The sequence below is a fragment of the Geotrypetes seraphini genome, chromosome 4 (genome assembly GCF_902459505.1).
Source record: "Geotrypetes seraphini chromosome 4, aGeoSer1.1, whole genome shotgun sequence".
Taxonomy (NCBI): Eukaryota; Metazoa; Chordata; class Amphibia; order Gymnophiona; family Dermophiidae; genus Geotrypetes; species Geotrypetes seraphini.
The window spans coordinates 177,064,968-177,091,586 of record NC_047087.1 but is presented as its reverse complement, the minus strand read 5'-3'; the positions used below and the strand labels follow the sequence as shown (position 1 = coordinate 177,091,586).

Below are 26,619 nucleotides of genomic sequence, written 5' to 3'. Positions count from 1 at the left end.
GCAATATTCTCTCGCACCAAGGATTTGTTTTCAAGGGCTTCTGCCCAGGAGGGAAAAGTTAGGACAGCTGTTGTAGTTGGCGATTCGATCATTAGGCATGTAGATAGCTGGGTGGCAAGTGGGCATGAGGATCGCCTGGTCACTTGCCTGCCTATGCGAAGGTGGTAGACCTCACTTGTCATATAGATAGGATTTTAGAACCAGCTGTCTTGGTACATGCAGGTACCAATGACATAGGAAAATATGGGAGGGAAGTTCTGGAAGCCGAATTTAGGCTCTTAGTTAGAAAGTGGAAAACCAGATCCATCAGGGTAACATTTTTAGAAATGCTTCCAGTTCCACACGCAGGATCCAAGATAGAGAGCTGCACGGGAACGGGGATGACGGGAATCCCGCGGGTTCCCCCTTTGGGTCACGGGGATCCTGTGGGGACGCCCCCTAGGGTCGCGGGGATCCCGTGGGGACGCCCCCTAGGGTCGCGGGGTTCCTGCGGGGTTGGATCGCAGTGCACTTGAGCCGCGAGGGTAGTCTCCTTCTCCTTACCTGCCCTGTCGCATCACACAGCCGAACGGAAATCTTCCCGATGTCAGCGCTGACGTCGGAGGGAGGGCTTAAGCAAAGCCCTCCCTTCCTCCGACGTCAGCGCTGACATCAGGAAGACTTCCGGTCGGCTGTGTGCGGCAGGGCAGGTATGCTTTATGGGAAGATTAACACCAATCATGGGGAATGTATCGGTGACTTTATAGTTTCCACGCATGTTGGATACTATAGATATTTGGATTTTGCACCAGAAATATTGGGTTCCTTTACCAAGTCCAGGAGTTTGTGGGGATCAACTGTTTACAATATTGATGATGTGTGGAGTTTTTTTTCTGACCTATGATTAGTGTGCACCCTCTTGACTACATTGGCTTATCCTTTTTAGGTGTGCTGTGAACACTGAGGTCTTTTTTTCTCCACATTATTGAGGTTGTGTTGGCAGGATCATTCCCACATCTCCTGAAGAAAGTAGTGTGTGTTTCTTTGATATTGAGTTGTTCCTACTTTTGCCCGTGTGGGATTGATTTCAATTACCCCAACACTGACTGTTTAAATGTTACAATTGGGGAGTGCTAGGGAGGTAAAATTCCTAGATGTCAAATGACTGCTTCTTGGAGAAACTGATCTGGGAATCGACAAGAGGGGGAGCTATTTTAGATTTGGTCCTTAGTGAAATGCAAGCATAGTACAGGAGTTAACTGTGTCAGGTCCGCTGGGAAATAGTGATCATAATATGATCAAATTTGAGCTGATACCAGGATAGATGTCGTAAAAGAAATCTACTGTAGAGGCATTTAATTTTCGAAAGGGCGACTAATAAAATAAGGAAAATGGTTAAAAAGAAACTAAAAGGAATAGCTGCAAAGGTTAGGACTGTAAACCAGGCATGAATGTTATTTAAAAATACCATCGTGGAAGCTCAGACCAAATATATTCCACGTATTGGCAAAGGTGGAAATAAGTGGAAATGAGAGCTGGTGTGGTTAAAAGGTGAAGTGAAAGAGGCTATTAGAGCCAGAAAACATCCTTTAAAGAATGGAAAAAGGATCCGAATGAAGAAAAGAAGAGACACAAGCACTGGCAAGTTAGATGCAAAGCATTGATAAAGACAGCTAAGAAAGAATATGAAGAGAAACTTGCAAATTTTTTAGGTACATGAGAAGCAGAAAAACTGTGAGGGAATCCGTGGGACCGTTGAATGATCAAGGAGCAAAAGGGGCACTCAGGGAGAATAAGGCCATAGTGGAGAGACCGAATGGATTCTTTGCTTTGGTCTTTACAGACGATGTAAGAGATCTACTTGAATTGGAAATGGTTTAAGGGTGATGATGCGGAGTTATTGAAAGAAATCTCGGTGAATCTGGACAATGTATTAAGCCAAATCTACAAGTTAAAAAGTGACAAACCACCAGGACAAGATGGTATACATCTCAGGGTACTAAATGAACTAAAACATTAAATTACTTAACTGCTGTTAGTGACTTGTAACCTGTCACTAAAATTGTCTGTAGTACTTGAAGAGTGGAGGGTGGACAATGTTACACTGATTTTTAAAAAGGGTTCCAAGGGAAATTTGGGAAATTACAGACCAGAAAGCCTGACTTCAGTGTCAGGCAAAATGGTGGAAACAATTATAAAAAATAAAATTGTGGAACACATAGACAAGCATGATTCAATGAGATGGAGTCAGCATGGGTTCAGTCAAGGGAGATCTTGCCTCACCAATTTGCTTGACTTCTTTGAAGGTGTGAACAAACATGTGGATAAAGGTGAGCCTCATGAGAGGTTCCTGAGAAAAATTAAAGAGTCATGGGATAGGTGGGAAAGTTCAGTTGTGGATTAAGAATTGGTTATCAGATAGAAAACAGAGGGAAGGGTTAAATAGTCATTTTTCTCAATGATGGAGAGTAAACAGTGGAGTGCTGCAGGGGTCTGTACTGGGACTGGTTCTATTTAACTTATTTATAAAAGATCTGGAGCTTGGAGCAACGAGTGAGGTGATTAAAGTTGTAGATTACACTAAACTAGATAAATTTGCAGATGATGCTAAAGGGGAAGAGTGTGGCACAGTGGTTAAAGCTACTGCTTCAAAACTCTGAGGTTGTGGGCTCAAACCCAGGCTGCTCCTTGTGACCCTGGGCAAGTCACTTAATCCCCCCGTTGCCCCAGGTAAATTAGCTAGATTGTGAGCCTGCCAGAACAGATAGGGAAAAATACTTGAGTACTCATGTAAAACGTTCTGAGCTCCCCTTGGGAGAACGGTATAGAAAACTGAATAAATAAAGAAAATTGAATAAATAAATAAAAACTGTTCAAAGTTGTTAAAATATATGCAGATTGTGAAAAATTGTAGGACCTTAGGAAATTGGAAGACTGGGCATCCAAGTGGCAGATGAAATTTAATGTGGATAAATGTAAAGTGATTCACATTCAGGGTCCGAATCACAGTTATCAGATGTTAGGGTCCACCTTCAGGGTTAGCGCCCAAGAAAAGGATCTGGGTGTCATCGTAAACAATGCTATGAAACCTTCTCCCAATGTGCGGTGGCCAAAAAAGCAAACAGGATGCTAGGAATTATTAAAAAATGGGATAGTTAACAAGACTTGAATCAACCTCATCTGGAGTATTGAGTTCAATTCTGGCCTCCTAATCTCAAGAAAGATATAGCGGCGCTAGAAAAGGTTCAAAGAAGAGCGACTAAGATGATAAAAGGGGATGGAACATCTCTCATATGAGGAAAGACTAAAAAGATTAGGGTTCTTCAGCTTGGAAAAGAGATGGCTGAGGGGAGATATGATTGAAGTCTACAAAATCCTGAGTTGAGCAGAACGGGTACAAGTGGATCAATTTTTTCACTCCATCAAAAATTACAAAGACTAGAGAACATAAGAACATAAGCAGTGCCTCCGCCGGGTCAGACCATAGGTCCATCCTGCCCGGCAGTCCGCTCCCGCGGCGGCCCAAACAGGTCACGACCTGTCTGCATCACCAGAAGGGGCTCCCTTGCCACCTTGGTTTCTCATTTAAGTCCTATCTTCCCATCGTAGTCCTAACCCTCCGGTCTTGCACATGCACGACCTGTTGGCTTTCTATACCTGTGTTACATCCCAGGATACTCAAAATTACAGGGAAATACTTTTAAAACCAATAGGAGGAAATTTTTTTCACTCAGAAAATAGTTAAGCTCTGAACGCATTGCCAGAGGTTGTGGTAAGAGCAGATAGATAGCATAGCTAGTTTTAAGAAATGTTTGGACAATTTCCTGGAGGAAAAGTCCATAGTCTGTTATTGAGAAAGACATGGGGGAAGCCACTGCTTGCCCTGGATCAGTAGCATGGAATGTTGCTACTCATTGGGTCTTGGTCAGGTACTAGGGACCTGGATTGGCCACTGTGAGAACAGGCTACTGGGCTCGATGGACCACTGGTCTGACCCAGTAAGGCTATTCTTATGTTCTTATGGTGTGTATATGAGAAATGAATGGAAGAAATTGCATTATAATTAGTATTATTATGGGGGTGGGGTCTGCGGTGGAGCTTAGGTGGGGGTATTTGGTTGATATTTGTTAGACTTAAGGGGTACTTGGCTTGAAGAAGTTGAGAAACACTGCTCTACATGATAGAGCCTTTAGCTGACACCCTCCTTGCTGTCTTAATGGTAAGATCAATGAGAATTGCTACTAAAAAAACCCCTCAAACGGGGCCTTAGAGAGAGATCAGAAGCCAATGTTAAGATTCCACATAGGAAATGGCAACTGCTTCAGAGGACGGAGCCTCAATGCTTCCTTCAAGAATCTGGAGACATCTTGATGAGAAGCCACAGATACTTTGCCTGTCTAGCCCTGAAGCTAGAAAGACTGGCCACCTGAACCTTAAGTAGATCCACATACTATGGACAATGTGGCCAAACCGAAGCCATGAGAATCACTAATTACCGATGGGCCGCTATCTTGCTAATGACTCAGACTATCATCGGCCACGGAGGGAACACATACAAGAGCTCTTTTGTTGGCCAAGGCTGCACTAAAGAGTTCATCCCGATGCTTCCAAGCTTGAAGCTTCGACTGAAGAAGCGAGGAGCTTTCCTGTTGGCTGCTCATATCATGAGATTGACCGTCAGCTGTCCCCAGCGACATACAATGCAATTGAATGCTCTCAGACGAACATTCTCCTGAATCCAGGGTCTATCTGCTGAGATATTTGGTGTAGACATTGTCTACTCCCACTACATGAGCCTCTGCAATGGCCTGTAAGTGGATTTTTGCCCAGCGGAACAATTGGGCTTCCAGCTTGTTGAGCTCCCTTGGTTCTCTCTTGCCTGTTGATGCACACCATGGTTGTAGCATTGTCTGAGAAAACTTTTGACTGCTTTGCCTTCCAGCCATGTCTGAAAGAATCACAGGGCCAGCTGAATGTTCTCAGCTCCAGTGTATTGATGTTCTCTGTGAGAGCAACCATCGGCCTTGTGCAGAGTGATCCTCGTAGTGACATCCCCCAGCTGTAGAGACTGGCTTCAGTTGTTAGGATCACCCAGGGCTTTATCTGGAGAGGAAAACTTCTGGAGAGTGACTCTGGCCTGAGCCACCATTGTAAATTCTGGTGTGCCTCTGCCATCCACGCTAACTCCATCTGGAGAGAGTCCAACTATGGGGACTAACACACCAGTAGGGCGCTCTGTAGAGGGCGTAGGTGAGCTCTCACCCACTATGGTCATCACCATGGATCCTAGGACCTACAGATAATACCAGGACATAGGATGTGGCCTTGCTAAAATCTCCCTGATCTGCTGTCTGAGCTTCAGTCTGCATGGCTCTGTGAGAAAGACATACCCCAGACACTGAGTTGGCTGCAGACGGCTCTGTTTCAAACTGATAATCCACCCCAAGTCAAGCAAAAGCTGAACTACCTGAGTCACTACATGGTAACAGTCCTGCACAGACGGCGCACAAACGTCCAAGTAAGGACGAACCTGAAATCCTGCCTTGCGCAAGTATGTTGCTGCCACTACCATGACCTTGGTGAAGGCACGAGGCACAGTTGCCAAACTGAAAGGCAGCACCAAGAGCTGAAAATGATTCTCCAGAACATGGAACCGGAGAAATTTCCTGTGTTCTAGGAAAACAGGAATATGCAGATCCAGCAGGGCCAAGAACTCGCCAGGCGCAACCGAGGTGGTCACCAACCTATTACCATCCGCAATCTGGGCACTTTTATGGCCACTTTGAAAGCCCCGAGATGTAGGATTGGTCTTTAATCATCTGAATCTTTCCTGGGCACAATATGGAGCATCTGTAACTGGCTCTATAGCTTCAATTTGTAACAGTCTGTGCACAATGGCTTTGACTTTGGAAGCTTTCTCCAGTCACACTGCCAGAAAGTCCAAGCCCTGACTTGTATCCATTTTGTATGATATCCAGTCCCCTATGGTCTGTGGATATCTGCACCCAAGTTTCCCAGAACTCCGAAAGTCTTCCTCCTATGCGGGGAAGTTTGGAGGCTGACCTGGTATCATTGGGACTTCTTAGAATTGATTGGGTGAGAACAGGATGTTGGAGCTAGAGCTAGTTGCTCCTAGAGCTACTAAACCTTTGTCTAGATCCTTGAAAAGATCTTTGCGACATGGACCCAACAGACCCCTAAATTGGCCACCTGTAGACATGAAAGGAACCACAGCTAGAACTCCCTGAGCCTTGTAGTTTACAATGCAAGGCACAGTTGCCAAACCATAGCTGGAACTCCCTGAGCCTTGTAGTTTACTGTCTGTCAAGGACTTAGGACAGTGTATCTCAAACTGTGTGCCTCCTGAGATTTCAGGTGTGCCGCGGTACACTGGGAAGGATGAGAGGCACCAGCAGCAAGAGGCACGTCCTGAGTATAGGCAATCAGTGGGCGCTAGCACCTATCCTTCTCTCTAGCTCTCTTCCCTTCTGGCACCCCCCACTGGCATTTCAGAGCCCTCCTGAAAGGCCTTCACACACGTGGACGTTGACACGATGATGTCACGCATGCGTGTGTTGTCATTATGGCGATATACGCGCATTTCCAGGTGCCTCGAGCCACAGCCACTACCTTTATTGTGCTGCGGCTCAAGAAAGTTTGCGGGACACTGACTTAGGAAGATGATCCATCACACTAGTCATCAGGTCATCCAGGCCATTTCCAAAGAGCATCTGACCCTTAAAAGGAAGTCTATTCAAAGTAGCTTTCAATGCTGAAACTTTCACCCACTGTCTGATCCATAACATTCTGTGGACTGATATAGAGTAAGCAGAGACTGGTTTAGGGATGCCACCAAATCCTAATTGTCTATCCCAGGGGTGTCCAACCTGCAGCCCGAGGGCCGCATGCAGCCCCGTGAAGTATTTTGTGCGGCCTTGGTTGATGCAGCGTTTTCCTCTGCTGTCCCCGGGTGTTCACCATCTTGCCGGCTCTCTCCTCTGTCTTGCTGCAGCATTTGCGCGGCCTCAGAAACATTTTTTTCGGCCAATGCGGCCCAGGGAACCCAAAACGTTGGACACCCCGGGTCTATCCCAAACTGAGATCCATACTCCTCCACTGAGGATGCCATTTTGGAAAGCAGTGGAAAGGAATCAAACCTTAAATCGTCCCCAGTCCCCTTCAGACTGGACCTCCCGGTCCTACCACTCTACCGGTTGCCCCATGCCCTCACTCTGAGAAGAGAAATCCCTCTGAGCACTTACTGGCTGACACTCCTATGGTGCCTTTATATTTCTGGTATGCTACATACATCAAGATCATAAATCAGGGTCATAGACCTGATTTGGATCCTCCAGGGAACCTGTCGGTCTACCATGCACCTCCTCCCAGGGTCAGTGGCAATCATTCTGATGCATGTCACCATTACACAGCTCCAGCAGGGCTTTACTGCCCAGCTCTGAAGGCTTCAGCGACCTTAGATTCATGGAGGAACCAGAAGGGGCTAAGCCTATGGTTCCTGCCCCCCTTGTGTGCCCCACGGGACGTGGTAAAATGATGCTTGTGTCAGAGGGGCTGTTAACGTCAGAAGAGAGGCTCCAAGCAGGCTGCTGGCATCATCTCTGTATTGCTGCCAGGAACCTCCTGGAAGACACTGTTTAAGATAGACTGGGGGGATTCTGGATCGTGGAAGGAGAGGGAAAGAGTAGGAAACACTTGTGCCACCTGCTTGAGTCCACCTTGTAGAGACTGAAGTAAAAAAACCTAGCCAGTTTAACTGGCTGAATACCAGCCAGTTGGCAAGCCTAATTTGTAAGATCACCACACTACTTGTTAAGGAGCCAGCTTATATGAGACTGAAATAGAACAGATCATGCCAACAGTGTCTTGGTCTGTATGTTAGTTGCAGTGATCTGTTATATATGTTGCCTAGTTAGTTACTTTTCATCAAATAAAGGCCCATTTCAAAATCACTGCTGCTCGGGGGTATTCAGATAAGATTTGTTTGACTTAGAAGGTACTTAGTTTGAAGTTGCTAATAAACTCTGGGTTAGAAGACAGAGCAGTACATTACAATATAGATACACTATCGGCACAATAAAGTCTAGAGAATAGATATTTGTTCAACCTAGAGCAGTAGTTCTCAACCTTGTCCTGGAGGACCACCAGCCAATCGGGTTTTCGGGATAGCCCTAATAAATATGCATGAGACAGATTTGCATATAATGGAAGTGACAGGCATGCAAATCTGTGCCATGCATATTCATTAGGGCTATCTCAAAAACCCGACTAGCTGGTGGTCCTCCAGGACAGTGCAAAATTTTTGAAAATTCTGCGCACAATATTTCAAAATTCAGCAAAGTTTATTTGTAGTGCTTTGTGTAGCATTCTCCTATCCTGAAGCCTTAAATTACTTCCTGCCTTTTCCTGTCTCAGGTTCCAGCATCCTCAGTTCCCTCTCTCACTCCAATTACAGTTCTGACTCCCTCTAAATCCTACCCCTCTTTCACTTGTACCTTGAATCCCCTACCTGGCTCCCAGTCTGGCATCTCTCGTCCCCTCTCTTCACTGGCAAAAAATCTCTTCCTCTGTTCCCACCCCATTTCTGGTCTTGGTCACTCTCTCTGCCTCTCTCTTCTACACCCCAACCTCCTTGCGGGTCCAGCATCTATGTTCCCTCACCCCTCCCCACCTCTCGTTTGCACCTTTAATCCCTTCCCCACTCCCCATGGTCTGGCATTTCTTCTTTTACACCCCACTTTCTGGCCTGAGTTTCCTTTTCATCCCGTTTTCCCTCTGCTTACTGGTCCATCATCATGTCCCCTCCTCTCCCCCCCATACTTGCATTTCAGGTCCATGACTTCTCTCTACCCCCCTTCCACTTGCAGTCCAGGATCCATGTTCCCTCCTCTTCCTCTCCCCGCCACCCATGGGTCTAGCATCCATGTTCCCTCCACCTTTCCTGGGTCTGGCCTCTCTGCGACTAACCCCACCAGCCTCCCAGAGCAGAAGTCCTACTACTACTTCTACTACTGATTTCTATAGCACTACCAGACGTACGCAGCACTGTACAGTCAAAAAGATGACAGTCCCTGCATGAAAGAGCTTACAATCTAAACAGACAAACAAGCATGGTGGCAGCTGGCTAGCAGGGGCAGTGCTGTGAACAGGCTGCTTACCAGCTGCAAGCTGCTTTTGACAGCCTGCTACTGCCAAAGCTGCTTTTTTGGGAGGCTGTAGGCATGTCAGATCTCACAGTGGCAGGAGGGACCTGCGCAGGGGAGGAGGGGACAGAACAGGGGCAGAACGGAAGGTTTGTGCAGAATTCTGTACTGCACCGCTGCGCAGAATTCCACCAGGAGTACTAGGGGGTACTTGGCTTGAACAAGTTGGTAAACACTGGATTAGAAGACAGAGTACATTAACAGTGTTTCCCAACCCTGTCCTGGAGGACCACCAGCTAGTCGGGTTTTTGGGATAACCCTAATTAATATGTATGAGAGAGATTTGCATATAATGGAGGTGAAAGGCACGCAAACTTGCTCCATGCATATTCATTAGGGCTATCTTGAAAACCTAACTGGCTGGTGGTCCACCAGGACAGGGTTGGGAACCACTACACTATAATATAGATATACAGTCAGCACAATTTAACCAATTAAAGTCTAGAGAATAGATATCAGGTAGCAAAATCTATAGTCATTCAGGTGAGATATTAAGAATAAAAATCAGAAAGCACTTAGCATTATTATGGTTCAGGTCCTTGGAGAATACATGGTCAAGATGGAAGATAAGATTGAAAAATGAGGGCATATAAATCATAGCAGATAAAGGAGAAAATGGCCCAATCAGTATGACCAGTAATGTAATTACAATAGCTCAAAGAATAAAAAAAAGAAGGCAAGGGTGATAAATTATAATGCTCAAACTAAGGATAATGATGAAGTGATAAAGCAGCCTCGTGCTGAGGAACACATTTCGTCATCACAGATTTAAAAAAAAAAGGATTAATGTTTCTCAAAGTTAACATGTGGAAGAAACTGTGTGCATGCCCAGGAAAGCTTTTCTAAAATTCTCCAAAAGGAAATAGGATGAAATGGAATTTTGGATTTACCTCATTCCTTTTTCAGTTGTAGCTCAAGGCAAGTTACATTCAGATACAGTAGGTATTTTCCTGTCTCTGAACATCTTACAATTTACTGTATTTTTCTCTCTAAAAGACACACTTTTTCTTCCCCAAAAAAGTGGGTGGAAATAAGGGTGCGTCTTATGTAGTGAATACCCCCGTATCTTTTTTTAAAATCCTGCCATCCAGCGCTGTATGGCAGGAGCTTTCAGCGCTTCTGCCCTTCCCTCCGCTGACTCCCAAGCTCTCGCGGCACTGTCAGAGCGGAGCATGAGGCAGGCGTGAGGTTTTCTTGTTCCTACCTGGTCCCGCTCTACGAATGGCTAATGTCAGTTCTTGTGACCGCCACAGGGGGATAGGGTACAGGACAGGGCGGTGGGACAGGGTACACCATTTGGTTCAGGAATTTTTTTTTTCGTGGGCTTTCCTCCTCTAAATGTAGGGGCATCTTATGGTCAGGTGTGTCTTATAGAGCGAAAAATACGGTAACTTGGGCAATGGAGGATTAAAGACTTGTCCAAGATCACAAAGAGCTGTAGTGGAATTCGAACTGGTCTTGGTTGTCTGCCTGCTGCTGTAGCCAATAGGTTCCTCCTCTACTCTAACCCCACCTCCCCCCCAAATAAAAAAAAACCCAACAAAACCAAAACCAATATTATCGCCACTTCCCACTTATGTGGTTGATTTATTCTGCTTGCTTTCAGACTAAAGAGACATATCCAGGATCACTTATTAGCAAGGCGGTATAAACTGTCATGTTCTCCACTGGAATAGGAAGCATTCAGATTAACAACTTAGAACTTACCTAGGCCTCACCATCAAAGGCAAGTAGCAGCAATACCATTGAGAATTTGGGAGATATCTGGAACACAATTTTTAATCCCTATTCTATCGAGTGACAATGATTACAACTTATGTTAACAAAATAAAAGGTTGTATACATTAACCTAAGAGTAACCAGACTGGCTCTTCCATGCAGAGTATACACATGAAACACATAATACAAAAGCCAAATTTGCAATTCCCCACTGCCTTAATGACAAATTATGTGAAGACTAATAAAGTGCTTTCTATACAGTGAAATGTTAACCAAATTCCCATTCAGTATTTCATAAGAGTAATCATAAGCATAGAAGTGAAGGAATACCTAAATACTTCCAAGTTTACTAAAAGCACTGCCAAACTGCTACCTAGCAGCACACATTTGACTTCCTGCATGGGGGAAAAAACATAATTAGCTGCTTTAGTATGAAAACTCTCATCCTACATATGTTAAATAAAAAGCACCTTTCTTTCCAAAAGCTCTACCTGTCCAACAAAAGCAGAGAAAGCTTTGGTACTGTCCCGACCAGCAGCTGCAGAATGGTAGAGATTCACCCATTCTCTCAGGAGGTATTCTGCCTTCTCCCGCAGACCTGGCGGGTCATCATACTCAGAGGCTTGAGATATTCCAGAATGCATCATGAAATTAGGGCCCCCATGGGCACGGTCAATCATTGCTTCATAGTTAGATCGAACCACCTCCATTAGTTGAGGCAGCCTAGGAAAACAAAAAGATTGAGAACCTGATCCTAGTAACAAAACTTCAGCATATGAAAACAGGCTTAACATTCCCCAAATTTTAAAATATCAGATTGGAATCAAGATTTTGTATATTGACTTTCTCTAACAATATAGCTCTCCATGAACAATTTATTAATACAATAAGCTGTCACAATCTCTCCAAGTCTCTGGTCTTTCAAAAATGGGTAGGGAACATGGGAACACATTAAGAAGAAACATTTTAGAAAATGAAAAAAAGAAGTTAACCTTATTCCATCAAAAGTTAAATTAGCACAAAATCAAATGGGAATTTTGGCTTACCTCGGGTCAATTCATAATATCTTAATTCCAAATAGACTGGACAGAGAGTACGGAACTAAACACTAGAACTTTGACAATATTAAGAAATGACATCAAGTACTGCTTCACATGTCTCCAAAAACATAAGAATTGCCATACTGGGACAGAACAAAGATCCATCAAGTCTAGTATCCTGCTTTCAACAGTGGCCAATTCAGGTCACAAGTACCTGGCAAGATCCCAAGGAGAAAAACAGATTTTATGCTGCTTATCCTGGGAATAAGCAGTGGATTTCCCCAAGCCATCTTAATAATGGTTTATGGACTTCTCTTTTAGAAAATTATCCAAACCTTTTTTAAACACCAAAGATAACTGCTTTCACCACATTCTACGGAAAATAATTTCAGCAAGTTCTATTACTTTCCCCATAAGAGCTTCCACAGCTTTTATCCCATTGAAACAATACAGCAATCAAATTTCCTCAAATTCAGATTTTATTAAGATCTTTTAAACACTAGATTATACAAAAACAATGGAGAGGAACAATGGTTAATTTGTTTTTATTTATAATAGTGTTTCTTTGTTAGATTGTATGTTTATCTATACTTATGTTTTGGGGATATGAAGGATATAAATGTTTTAAATAAATAAATACATAAGTTAATGGACTGATGATACAAGCTGGGGGTGGGATGAGAATCATCCAGACTATAGTGGAAAACTAATAAAACAACAAATTGGAGGAAGTCAACCAACACTCACTCGATTTTCCTCCTTGGCAGTCTGGACATTTGAAATCTTTACCTTAATGAGCTCTGAACATTGTGGCCTGAAAGACATTCCTTCCAAAAGAAGTTGCCAGCTAACATCCACTTAGGATTTAAATAATGCTTAGCAAAAATTAAATAAAGAACCAAGTTGCAGCTTTGCAAAATGTGTTCCACAAAGTCTTCTACTTTCTCTGCAAAATGAGAACAGCCTACATAGAAAGCATTCTGAAACTTAGGGGACACTCATTACATTATATTAGTGATTTCTATTCTGCCATTACCTTGCGGTTCAAGGCATAGGACTTTTGATCCTAAAACACAATGTCTGGGCCTCCAATGCATGCAAATCTTGCTCATGAACATTCAATGTGTCTGTCCCAAAAATCTGACTGACTGGGAAGCCCCCAGAACAGATTTGGGAACTGAAGTCTTAACAGATGTGAAAATTAGTGAACTTTTAGAACTAAATTGGGAAATCAAGAAGACAGTATTGCTACCTTTGGCTCCCTGCTGGCTGGACATATGAAAACTAAAACTGGTGAGAAAAGAGTTTAAAACACTAAGAATCAAACTCAATTTCCATTTTAAGATGAGGTTTCAGAAAATCTGGGTCTTCAAATATACGAATGAGGCCTTGAGTTAAATACAAGATTCTCTGCAGTTGGAAAATAAACTGGATGAGGACAGTGCTTTGTGCAAGTTATAGAAGAGAAACCCTGTACTGGTGTTTAGTACTTGTGGGGATCTCAGACTTTGTTCTGTCAGAAGGAGGATACTGCCGATATCTTTATACTAACAGTAGGGTCTTTTATAAGGTGAGCAATAGCATATTGCTAAGGGCCTGTGTTTTAGGCCTGAAGAGATCCCAAAGTTTTATTGGAGGGGGTACTCAAGAGGCATATGGGAGTATCATGATAGCTCAGCAGTCCTGGAAGAAAAAACACACAAGTGAAGGGCTTGACTATTGCAGCTGGTCAAAAGCACAGACTTTGCAACTTAGCTCAGAGATAAGAACATAAAAATAACCATACTGGGTCAGATCAATGGTCCATCTAGCCCAGTATCCTGTTTCCATAGTAGCCAGCACAAGTCACAAGTACCTGGCAAATAGCATACAAATCACAAAAAAAGGTTAATGATAGAATGTGAACAGGGGTGTAAAACTGTTTGGACATGTGAAGAATTGTAAGCTCTCCACTGCAGCTAAAGGGGCAATGAACAGAGAATATTTTACTGTAGAAAGGCAGAGAACAAACAATTTCCAAGCATGTCAGAGCCAGATAAAAACAGCTGTAGTACTGATTTCTGACATTGCTTCCTTAGTATTTCATTCTAATTTTTTAAGTATTTATATATAATTAAACAAAAAATTTAACATAAGAAATATACTTAATGTGACACTAGTACTGGGTTAGGATTCTTCTGAAACTAGTAAGGTTACTAACTAAACTATGTATAACCCCTTTGCTGAATATGCATTACCTTATTGCCCTTCTGGAAAGGAAAACATTGTAATTCAATTATATTTGAATAGTAACCAACTTATAGCTTGCATAAATAGTAGGCATCTAGATGGTCAAGGGGTGAAGGAGTATCATGGAAGAGTAAACTAACTTAAGCACATGTAATAATTAATCTATTTTTACATATTCATGTGATCTCTATGTTTAGCTCTCTATTTGACATTGTTGCTCAGAAGCAACATGTGTTTCCTATGACTCTTATAGGAAATCTGCACCTCCAAATGCCCGTTACCCTTGGCACTGTTGCTCTCGTTCAACATCAAATTATGTAAAGCAGCCATTTCACCACCTGCCAATTAAAGGGTTAAGATGCCAATTTCCCTACATAAGGGCAGCCTTCTGTCCAGAATTTAGAACATACCTTGTCTGCTTTTAAGATTTGTATATCCTCATTTATTGATATATTACAGTGGTGTGCAAAAGTCTTGCATCACTTGACTTGCTTGATGCATTTTAAGCTATGTAACCATTTATGTATTATCTTATTTAATTTTCCATTCTACTATCATATGTTCAGTTACTGCACATGTATATTTGATAAAGATGTGCTTTTAAATAAATTTTAAAAAATTTTCAGTCCAGAGAAATGTTGCTTTATATTGGCAATGATAATGTATTGTGCTCGTATGGCTGTATGATATTAAATTGTAGTAACAGATTCTGAAATATTACTATTAGTTTTATTTCTATAGTTAGCCCTGAACAAGGCTGTTTTGTCCCGACTACTGCTTTCAATATTTGATTGGCCAGCCTTTGCTCTTGCGGACAAGCAGACACCTTTCGGGCATAGAGTGGACCAGCTACACCAGATGCTCATGAGTGATAATCCTATTCCAAGCTTCAATCAATGACACAATCAGCTCATGCTTCGTTGTTAGCTTTTTTTTATATTTCCAGTGACAGCTTGTACCACAAGTTCTCAATTGGATTGAAATCTGGTGACTGAGCAGGCCAATAAATTGTCTTCACTCCCTTTTTTCTCATCCATTCGAGTATAGTTTTTGCTCGATGACATGGTACATTATCATCTTGAAAGAAGTGATCACCAGGAAACAAGTTCTCTGCTGAAAGCAACACGTGTTAATGTGGGATTTCAATGTACTTCACTGCATTCACTATGCCCTCTACAAAATGAAGCCGACCAACACTACTTGTCGCCATACATCCCCATACCATGACCTTTGTAGGATGCTTAACCAACAGGTTAAGGTATTCAGGCTTTAATGCTCCTAGTTATCTGCGTACATACGCTCTGCACTGATCACCCAAGATGCAGAAAGTGCTCTCAACACTAAACACCTTCTCCAACATTTCCTTTGTCCACTTGCTGTATTGCACAGCCCACGCCATTCTTCGCTTTGCTGCACAGTTAGTAGTGGTTTTTTCCTAGCTTTACACCCTCTCAAACCAAGTTCTCGGCACCTACACCTCACTGTGTTTGTACTAACCATGGCTGAGCACTTGTCCTGCCACTCTCTCAACAACAAAGGTTACGTCTGCTTCCTATTAGCAAGAAATGTGTGTCTCAACACTCAATCTCTTCTGTAATTTGTCTTTCTTGGTCGACCTGAACACTGTCTATCCTGTGTTCCTCCTGTCTCCTTCTGAAGCACCCTGATGTACTTTGATTACATCCCACCTGCTGTGCAATCTGCCTGCTGGAATACCCCTCTTCACCAAGAACCACTATTCAAACCTGGTTTTCCTCAGACAAAAACTGAAATTTGGACTTCATTGCTATTGATGTTGCTGGTCAATCAGTTTGAAAACCAGTTAAGGAATCCCAGAAATTTATACTTCCCACCATGTAGTGAAGCTTAATGCTGATTAGCTGCAAAAATAGCATGTCTGATTTGCTGCAAATGTTACACTGCTGATTGTGAATTTCAATTCAATTTTCACACAAACTCTTATTTCTGTTATCAAAATCATTCTGATCAATCTGATGTAACTGAATAGTCAGTTATCAAGGAAATACCAGAAATTGCATGAAATTACATGGAATTATACTTTTCAGACAAAATTATGTTCAGTTACTAGCTTAAATTATGTTAATTGAGTCTCAAATGACTAAATACTCAAATTTCACCTTGTGATGCAGAACTTTTGCACACCATTGTAATAAACAATTATTTAAGTGTTTAGGTATACTTACATTTGTATTTACTCTGATTTATTAAGTATTTGTGCATACTTAAATTAAAAAAGAAAAAATATTGGTGAAATTCTGAGTTTTCTAACCCTTGACAGGGAGAAGAACTTTAGACCAACGCAGCTGGTGAAATACTAACTGTTACCTTCAGGGGGATGACTGCTGATTAAGATTATCTGCCACCAATATTATCTGAATAGCTGAGCAAGTGGTCCTTGGTTAGAGCAGCTGCCTCACCTTCTAACAAAACAAAATTTTATCCTGTGTAAAGGGCCACTTATTATGCCTATCACTTATTAGCCAGCCTATTAAGGACACCCTTGCATAAACCTGATGCTTTTAGCCAGGTCACTCTATGCTCCTACAGTTACTGCTACACCTCTAAGAAGCAGCGTCATAGGCACTGTAAGCTGATCTAATTAGGTACTTTGTACATTCCACTCTGACTCATGAGGAGGATTGAATTTTTTTTTTAAATCTTGTGCCTTATCTAATAGTGAAAATAGATATTGGCTGAATTGAAACTAGTGAACTTTACAATTCTTTTCCAACCAACTAGAATCTTAAGGTCTTTTGAAGGTGATCTAGTACAGTGTTCTTCAACCTTTTGACATCTATGGACTGGCGGATATAAAATAATTATTTTGTGGACTGGCAGTTGAAGAACACTGGGCTAAGTCGTGGGCCAGACCCCACCCATCTCCACCCAATCTCCGTGCCAGAGCCCACTCCCATAATAGTACTAATTGTAACACCATTTTTTCCAATCATTTTTCACATTTATATATATATATATATATATATATATATATATATATATATATATATATATATATATATATATATATATATATATACACACACATACACACACACACATATATATATATATACACACACACACACACATATATATATATATATACATACACATACATACACGCACAATACAATCATATTAACAACACAATGGTTAACCACAAAATTAAAATACACAAAGCACACTGTATGCTTCTCAACATTCATTCCTACCAGAAACTAAATGCAAATGCAGGACCAAAAACTAAAAGTACTAATATTAACAAACTCTTAAGATGCAAACAGTACAACCCCAGAGGAAAAGAAACAAATACATTTCTTCCTGAACAGACAGCAGATATAAATCAATCACTAAATAAAAAAATAAAATCATTTCCCCTACCGTTGTTGTCTCCCTCCCTCCATGAGGTGCCTTGCCTTCTGGCCTGCCCCCCCCTAATGTTATCTTCGGGCCGGCTCCCTCTTCCTGAGTGCTGCAGTGCACAAAGCTGTGGGAAGAGGCTCCTATGCATGTCCCGTTCCTCATCTGGAATCCTTCCCTCTGATGTTGTGACATCAGAGAGAAGGCTGCAGGTTCAGGTGCAGGACACGCATAGGAGCCTCTTCCCACGGCTTTGTGCACTGAAGCACTCAGGACGAGGGAGCCGGCCCGAAGACAATGCCGTGTTGATTGCACCACTGACCGGTGGCTGAAGAGCACTGAATGGGGCCCGATGCACGTGCTGGCCCGGTGGACCAGCAGGAAATTTCTGCGGACTGGCACCAGTCCACAGACCGGCGGTTGAAGAACACTGATCTAGTACACTTGGATCTTTTGAGGATTGACTAAAACACTACAGTCTGATGTAGTAACGAGGTTGTCATAATCCATGTCTGAATACTCTTATCTAACCTTTATGAAATTGCTTTTATGGATAGAGGAGTTTGCTGGTTTAGAGTAATTAGGTCTTTTAGAACATCCAAACATTTAAGGATGTGTAAAAATTCTGATCTGGGGCCTAGTTTCACCTAAGCAAAGAAAGAAACTCTTGGGAACCCAGCGGCATACCTGGCTTGGCTTCCATATGGGGTGGAGCAACCCCTCATCCTCCAGGCAATGTGTGTGTATGTATGTGGAGCAGATGTGGCGCCATAGTCTGTGTGCATGCAGCTGCTGGTTCTGCCAGTCCCATGCCCCAGAACAGGAAGTTGACATCAGAGGGGGCAGAGGACAGCAGAGTCGAAGGCCACACCTGTGGACTGCAGCCCCATAGCTGCTCCATGTACCCCTTACTGCCTGCACCCACTGCCCAACCCTTGGTACACCACTGCGGAAATCCGCTGTGTAAGATTACAGCTGAATGTTGGGAAGTCTAAAATAATGATTGTGAATAATGAAGATGTAGAGAAGCTTCCAATAGGATTTACGGTTCAAATTTTACAAATAGCGGTTAAGAGAGAGAGGATTATTTGGGGTGTTTGTTTAAATCAAGCACTTTCAATGGGGAAACAAATCCTCAGGGTTGTCCTGGGAGGGTATTCACAATTGCACATGCTCTGTTGGTTGATATCAATGCTTCTGCCGTATGACTTTCATTCTGTGGTGCAGGCATTGATTTTAATACGACTGGATTATTGCAATATGCTCTACCTCGGTTTGACCAAGGCCAAATGCAAAGCACTTCAACAGTTGATGAATTTTGCGGCTAGATTAATTACTGGAATACCAAGGATAGCGCATATTATGCCGATATTAAAGCAATTACATTGGCTCTCGATACAACAACAAATTTGTCATAAGGTACTATCTATGGTGTACCAGACCTTATATGGGTCTGTTCCATTAATTTTTCACACTCTTTGGAAGATCTATCAACCTTGTAGAAAATTTGAAAGATTTGAAAAAGGGATGAGGCTGATTTCTGTGAAGGAAGACAGTGCTCATTATGTAAGATCTAGAGCAGGGGTCTCAAAGTCCCTCCTTGAGGGCTGCAATCCAGTCGAGTTTTCAGGATTTCCCCAATGAATATGCATGAGATCTATATGCATGCACTGCTTTCAATGCATATTCATTGGGGAAATCTTGAAAACCCAACTGGGTTGCGGCCCTCAAGGAGGGACTTTGAGATCCCTGATCTAGAGCATCTATGCTTTCTATAGTTGAGGTAAAGCTCTGGAACCCTCAGGATTTGTATGGATTGTGTGCAATTTAAAAAAAATGCAAACACACAATTATTTGTTGATGCAAGGAAGAAGGATTCAGTATTAGTGTATATTGAATAAAACTTGGTTGATTTTTACTCTTGCCCTTACATAGAATGTTATGATTAGGTCTGGAACATGAAGGGGCTTAAGCTTGAATTTATGTTGAGTATATTTTATTAGATGGTAAATGTAGTAGAAATTTGCTGTAATGATAACATGTATAATGTGTTGTATGATTGAATATTATGTATGTTTTGTATGGAAATCGCTTAGACTTAAGCAGTCTATAAATTTTAAAAAGAAATAAATAAGTTATCCCTTTACATACCTTTGAGACCTCTAAGGTTCTCTCAAGGATCACTACTATCTGTAACCTCTTCAATAAGAAATTGTACGATGTGATACCCACCAGCAAGACTACTCAAGAGTAGCCCCCATTTTCTGAAACTTACTCCCAGAAGGGCTATTATCTAACTGAAGACTATCCCTACTTCAGAAAGCAGGTGAAAGCCTGGCTCTTCTCCCAAGCCTTTAATATATAGGATGACACTCATTCTGCACCTGCATCAATATTTACAAAGACTAGGGGACACTTTAAGTTACAGAGTAATACTTTTAAAAACAATAGGAGGAAATATTTTTTTCACTCAGAGAATAGTTAAGCTCTGGAATGCATTGCCAGAGGTTGTGGTAAGAGTAGTTAATGTAGCTGGTTTTTAAAAATATTTGGTTAAGTTCCTGGAGGAAAAGTCTATGAATTGCTGTTGAGGCAGGCATGGGATAAGCCACTGCTTGCCCTGGATCAGTGGCATGGAATGTTGCTATCATCTGGGTTTTTGACAGGTACTTGTGACTTGGATTAGCCTCTGTGAACACGAGACACTGGAATAGATGGACCACTGGTCTGATCCAGTAAGGCTAGTCTTATATTCTTAAATAAATTAAAAAAAAAAAAAAATCTGTTGAAAGTTCTGAGAGCAGTTAGTTCCATGTTGATTTAAAATAAATTTTTCATCCAAGTCCCTTGAGTGTGAAAGGATAGGACATGCTGTTTCCACTTCTTGCTGGATGCGTTCTTGGTCAAAATTACATGACACAGCAATTGAGAGAATATAAGACCTTCAGTTGGTCATCTTTCATCACTCACCATCACAGAAAACAAAAGACATCGTCATTGCATCAATGCGATCCCACATGTGAGGTGCTAATATTCCTTTGGACTGAGATCATACATATACAGACTTTAACTAAGTTGATGCATGCAGAAGTGTTTGTAAAGAATTAATTCCATTTTGGTGGTCATATGAAAGCAATTACAAAATGTCAAATATATCTATTGCTTACTGTGAAACTCCTGGTCATGCTTATTAGAGAAGTTGCTCTTTTCTCTTTGAGAAAAGCGTTCCCTGCCTGTGTATCTATCTGGACTTCAATATACTAGAGATGCTGCAATGGTTGAAGGTTTACTTTGGATTGATAGGAATCAATTCTAGATGGCAACTTGCCATCTGAAGGGATGTTGTAGAGAATGACATGGTGGGATCTATTTCCATCCCCGCCCCTGCAAGCTCTGTCCTCATCTGCAAAAGCCTCAAACACTTTAAAATCATAAGTGTTCGAGGCTTGTGTAGATGTAGATGAGGACAGAGCTTGCAGAGACAGAACTTGCAGAGACAGGATGGGGATGGAGATTGATCCTGCAGGGATGGGACAAATTGGTCCCTGTGTCATTATCTGCCATGACATTTCACCAAGATCCTCACTCTTTGCAGAAGGGATACTGCTGCTATTACTACTATTATAAAAACCTCTTATCTCAGGTCTATAGTGTTTCATTCCTGCATTAGTCATATCATACATACACACCAAAATACAAGGCATTTTATGAACACACTCAGCATAGCCACAGAGAACAAATGGGAACATTCATCATCAATAATAGGTTCTGCTAACCACATAGAGTTTTCCAATGTAACTGAAAAATCAGAGTAGACTAGCTCTTCATACCCAGGAGAAGTGGATTAGTCCAAAACAAATTAATTTTGAACTTCTCAAATTTGAAATGTTTAGGCTTTTCAGATCCAATACCTGCTTCAAACTTCCCAACTTTTTTTGAATTAAATCATTTTGAGTCCAAAACCATCATTGTCTGCTTCCGGAACACACTCCACTGTATTTTGCCCTATTTGAGCCCAGGTCTTGCAATTGACCCTAGTGAGATGGGTTGTGGCTGCAGATGTAGACAGTATGGTCTTTCACAGTGGTCTCAAACTCAAACCCTTTGCAAGGCCACATTTTGGATTTGTAGGTACTTGGAGGGCCTCAGAAAAATAGTTAATGTCTTATTAAAGAAATGACAATTTTGCATGAGGTAAAACTCTTTATAGTTTATAAATCTTTCCTTTTGGTTAAGTCTCAATAATAATATTGCCATTTATAGCTAAAGAGACATATGATATACCGTATTTTCACGCAAATAACGCGCACCCGTATAAAACGCGCACACGGGTATAGCGCGCAGAAATCACGCTGATATGTACAAAAACTTTGGTATACCGCGCTCACGGGTATACCGCGCGTGCTGCCCGACGCTCCTTTCGCCCGCCCTGACTTTCCGTGCGCTGTCCCGACTCTCCGTTCACCCCCCCTGACTTCCGTGCACTGTCCCCCCTTGAAGGTCTGTCCCCATCCTGAAAGCCTGATGCCCCCCCCCCCCGACGTCCGATACATCCCTCCCCCCGAAGGACCGCCGATTCCCCAACAATATCGGGCCAGGAGGGAGCCCAAATCCTCCTGGCCACGGCGACCCCCTAACCCCACCCCGCACTACATTACGGGCAGGAGGGATCCCAGGCCCTCCTGCCCTCGACGCAAACCCCCCTCCCCCCAACGACCGCCCCCCCAGCCGACCCGCGACCACCCTGGCGACCCCCACGACCCCCCCACCCCCCTTCCCCGTACCTTTGGTAGTTGGGCCAGAAGGGAGCCCAAACCCTCCTGGCCACGGCGACCCCCTAACCCCACCCCGCACTACATTACGGGCAGGAGGGATCCCAGGCCCTCCTGCCCTCGACGCAAACCCCCCCCCCCCCCAACGCCCGCCCCCCCCAAGAACCTCCGACCGCCCCCCCAGCCGCCCCGCGCCCCCCCTGGCGACCCCCACGACCCCCCCACCCCCCTTCCCCGTACCTTTGGTAGTTGGCCGGACAGAAGGGAGCCAAACCCGCCTGTCCGGCAGGCAGCCAACGAAGGAATGAGGCCGGATTGGCCCATCCATCCTAAAGCTCCGCCTACTGGTGGGGCCTAAGGCGCGTGGGCCAATCAGAATAGGCCCTGGAGCCTTAGGTCCCACCTGGGGGCGCGGCCTGAGGCACATGGTCGGGTTTGGCCCCCTCTGTCCGGCCAACTACCAAAGGTACGGGGAAGGGGGGTGGGGGGGTCGTGGGGGTCGCCAGGGGGATCGCGGGTCGGCTGGGGGGCGGTCGGAGGTTCTTGGGGGGGGACGGTCGTTGGGGGGGAGGGGGGTTTGCGTCGAGGGCAGGAGGGCCTGGGATCCCTCCTGCCCGTAATGTAGTGCGGGGTGGGGTTAGGGGGTCGCCGTGGCCAGGAGGGTTTGGGCTCCCTTCTGGCCCGATATTGTCGGGAAGTCGGCGGTCCTTCGGGGTGGGGGTGCGAGTGGTCCTGCCGGGGGGGGGGATGTATCGGACGTCGGGGTGTCGGCCGGGCAAGAGGGCTTGGGCTCTTGCTCCGATCGTGGATGCGGGTGCGGGTGGGAGCGCGTGCGAGCGGTCGTTCGGGGTGGGGGTGCGAGTGGTCCTGCCGGGGGGGGGGGATGTATCGGACGTCGGGGAGTCGGCCGGGCAAGAGGGCTTGGGCTCCCTCTTGCTCCGATCGTGGATGCGGGTGCGGGTGGGAGCGCGTGCGAGCGGTCGTTCGGGGTGGGGGTGCGAGTGGTCCTGCCGGGGGGGGGGGGGGGATGTATCGGACGTCGGGGAGTCGGCCGGGCAAGAGGGCTTGGGCTCCCTCTTGCTCCGATCGTGGATGCGGGTGCGGGTGGGAGCGCGTGCGAGTGGTCGTTCGGGGTGGGGGTGCGAGTGGTCCTGCTGGGGGGGTGAATCGGGCGTCGGGCGGGAACTATGTTTTAAAACTTTTGTATACCGCGCTCACGCATATAGCGCGCGAGGGGTATGCGCGGTAGGTAAAAACGCGTATAACGCGCGCGTTATATGCGTGAAAATACGGTAGAAACTGTTTTATTTTTGTGATTATGATAAACATACCGAGGGCCTCAAAATAGTACCTGACGGGCCGCGAGTTTGAGACCACTGGTCTATCATCATCTGAGAATTGTCTTTTTCAGACTGAGGGACATTTGTAAAAATAGTGGCCTTTCTAGATTGTACCCTTCTTTATGTCAATCACCTAAATAGACAAATATAAAGAAAACAGACTACCCACTCAACCTAAATCTGTTCCAGATTTTCCTGAGAATTGGTAGCACATCTTCTCTTCATCCCATTGGCCCAGGTCCAGTAGGGAAAGAGTACCAAATTCTTATCTACCATGGCAAGTGATAGTATATGACTCCCGAGATTTGAGAGTTAATTATTCAGGAATACAATCTAAATATCAATGGGCTTCCTCTGGTGCAGGATCTTCTAGTTTTAGAGTGAATGGGATGCCTTAAAAAGGCCCACCATTTTAGGGAAGGCTCTCTATAGAGAAGAACCATTATTATACTCTTCTCACCCTTCTGGGGCATTTCCTCTGGAGTGAGCATTGATCCTCATTAGTGTTTCGATGGTATGGAATAGATCTGCCTCTGTCACATGGCCCACACTCCTCTCATCCACCAACAGGATCTTCACTAGCTGCATAGCAAATGCTACAGCCATGTAGTTCAAACCATTCTCCATTGACTGTTAAGCAAAGGAAATGGTCACAGTTAAAGGAGATTTAATTCAGTATCACCATCATTTCTAATTCCTAAAGCAATTTCCTTTTCCCTGCAACCCCATAGCAGTAACCTGTGAATATTAACCTGAACCAGTAGAATCCAATTAAGTCAGAAAAGTAGTAAATTTACTGGTTAACTGCACTTTACTAGTTTAAACATCAGATAGCAAAGATGCTTACCTGTAACAGATGTTCTTCGTAGACAGCAAGGGAATGCAGCCACACTTGTTGGCGAAGTCCTCTGACTGAGCCTGTGTGTTGGTGTTCTTCCCTAGCTAGATAACCTTTTGAGTTTACTGGGCAAGTGCAGGAGTCCCTACACCTACAGCCTCTCCCCCTCAGCTTGTCAGTTTTGTCTCTAGCAATGAAAAGAATGAGACGAGGGGATGGAGGGCGGGCAAGTGTGGCTGCATTCCCCTTCTATCTACGGAGAACACCTATTACAGGTAAGCAACTTTGCTTTCTCCGGAGACAAGCAGGGGATAAGAAGGCACACTTGTTGGCGAGTCCCAAGTTTAACGAAGGATAAGGGTGGTGGAAAAATGAGTCACAGTGCAAATAGGTTTCATAAGTCTGATTGACCAAAATGAAGATCCTGAGTTAAGCTCTGATCCAGGCAATAGTGCTTTGTAAAAGTATGCACTGAGGACCAAGTTGTAGCCTTGCAAATATCTTGAACGGGAATGGATTTCAAATTTGCTATTGAAGAAGCTGTAGCTCATACTTTATGTTTATTTAAGATTTGATATACAGCTCCTGCATTTTACTGACCTAAGCGGTTTACAAAGTATCAAAATAAAATGAAATTAGGTATTTGAGAAAAACTACCCTATCTGTCCTGAAGGCTCACAATCTAGCTAAAGTATCTGATAAACTAAAAATATGTAATAATAACATATAACCAAATATCACAAGGATCAGATAATTTGAGGAGCAGATAATTTATACACACTGTGGGAGCACGAGTCACTTTAATGGGAAGCAGAAAGGAAAAAAAGATAGAAGATAAAATCCTGCTAGGTCGCTTTGAAGTTACAGCACATGATTTGTTACTTCAACAAGAAAAAGACAAGTGCTACTATGTTGTATATGATGTTTTAATAGTTTCAGTAGCCTTGACATAGATTTAAACAATTTGAAGTAACTGCTTGTTATGCCCACAAAGGGACTAAACAGTGCATATGATTGTCCCATATTTGTTCTCTCAGCAGCTCGAATTGCAGGAGACAAAGGATACTGAGCACTTTCATTAAAAGCACTTTATGTTTTTTATATACAATATTTAATCAGATAATTTAAGCAAAAGTATATGCTGGACAATTGACAGGATAACAACATACACTTCCCCCTCCCCATTCGTGGTTTCTGCACTTGCGATTTCACATAATCGCAATTTTTTTCTGGGGAGGGGGAAAATAAAAAAAACATTTTTTACCTCCCTGCCGCCTTCCCGGCCTTACCTAGTGGTCTAGCGAGCTTTCGGGGCAGGAGCGAACTTCCTACGCTCCTGCCCCATGCAGATCGCCATGAGGAAATGGCTGTAGGGAGTTCCCTATTTTGCGGGCGAGTGTTGTCGTGAAGAATGAGTGGCCCAGCCAAGAGCAACTGAGGTCGAGTTTTGTGCATTTTTGTAAAAAAAATCATAATAATACATGCTGTGACATTTCTTCCACATGGAACTTTGTGATGATGATGCCTTCATGATCATAAGCAAAAATCATTTTATGACTTTTGACTGAGCTCATTGAAATTTTTTTGTTCAGTTGCCGAATGCCATGCATAGGTTGTTTCAACTTTGGAAAAAGGTTGAAATCTGGTGAACTCATGTCTGGACTGTAGAGAGCATTAGGTAACACCTCCTAGCCATATTGCGTAGTTTATCTCTGGTGTCTTGGATGGAATAATGAAGCTTCCCGGACAGTACTGAAACACTTCTGGTTTCCCTGCTAGACATAGCCCGTCAGCACCTCAGCAAAGGAAATAAGTTACTAATCATCCAACTCGATCTTTCAGCAGCATTCGACTTAGTTGACCATTCCATACTACTCCAGATACTAGATGCCATAGGAATATCAGGTAATGTTCTCAACTGGTTCCAAGGATTCCTCAAAACTAGATCATACAGAGTCAAGTCATATGATCTTCTATCCGACTCATGGTCAAATCCCTGCGGAGTTCCACAAGGATCCCCTCTATCGCCCATACTTTTCAACCTCTTCATAGCATCCCTAGGCATGGCCCTAGACGCCCTAAACATTACATCTTTCAGCT

The 26,619-nt window shown here is 43.6% G+C and overlaps 1 protein-coding gene across 13 annotated transcripts in view; it reads right to left on the bottom strand.

Moving 5' to 3' along the window:
* Positions 1–26,619, bottom strand: part of CNOT1 (CCR4-NOT transcription complex subunit 1) — a 1,050,915-nt gene that overhangs the window by 149,993 nt on the left and 874,303 nt on the right. For 8 of the 13 annotated variants that reach the window (XM_033940598.1, XM_033940586.1, XM_033940591.1 and 5 more), the window contains 2 exons: positions 24,142–24,311; positions 11,390–11,642 (listed from right to left, as the gene is read on the bottom strand). In XM_033940598.1, coding sequence (XP_033796489.1) covers positions 11,390–11,642; positions 24,142–24,311 — 423 coding nt within the window. The remainder of the gene's footprint in view (positions 1–11,389; positions 11,643–24,141; positions 24,312–26,619) is intronic. The other 5 variants (XM_033940590.1, XM_033940594.1, XM_033940596.1 and 2 more) reach the window with 1 other exon arrangement.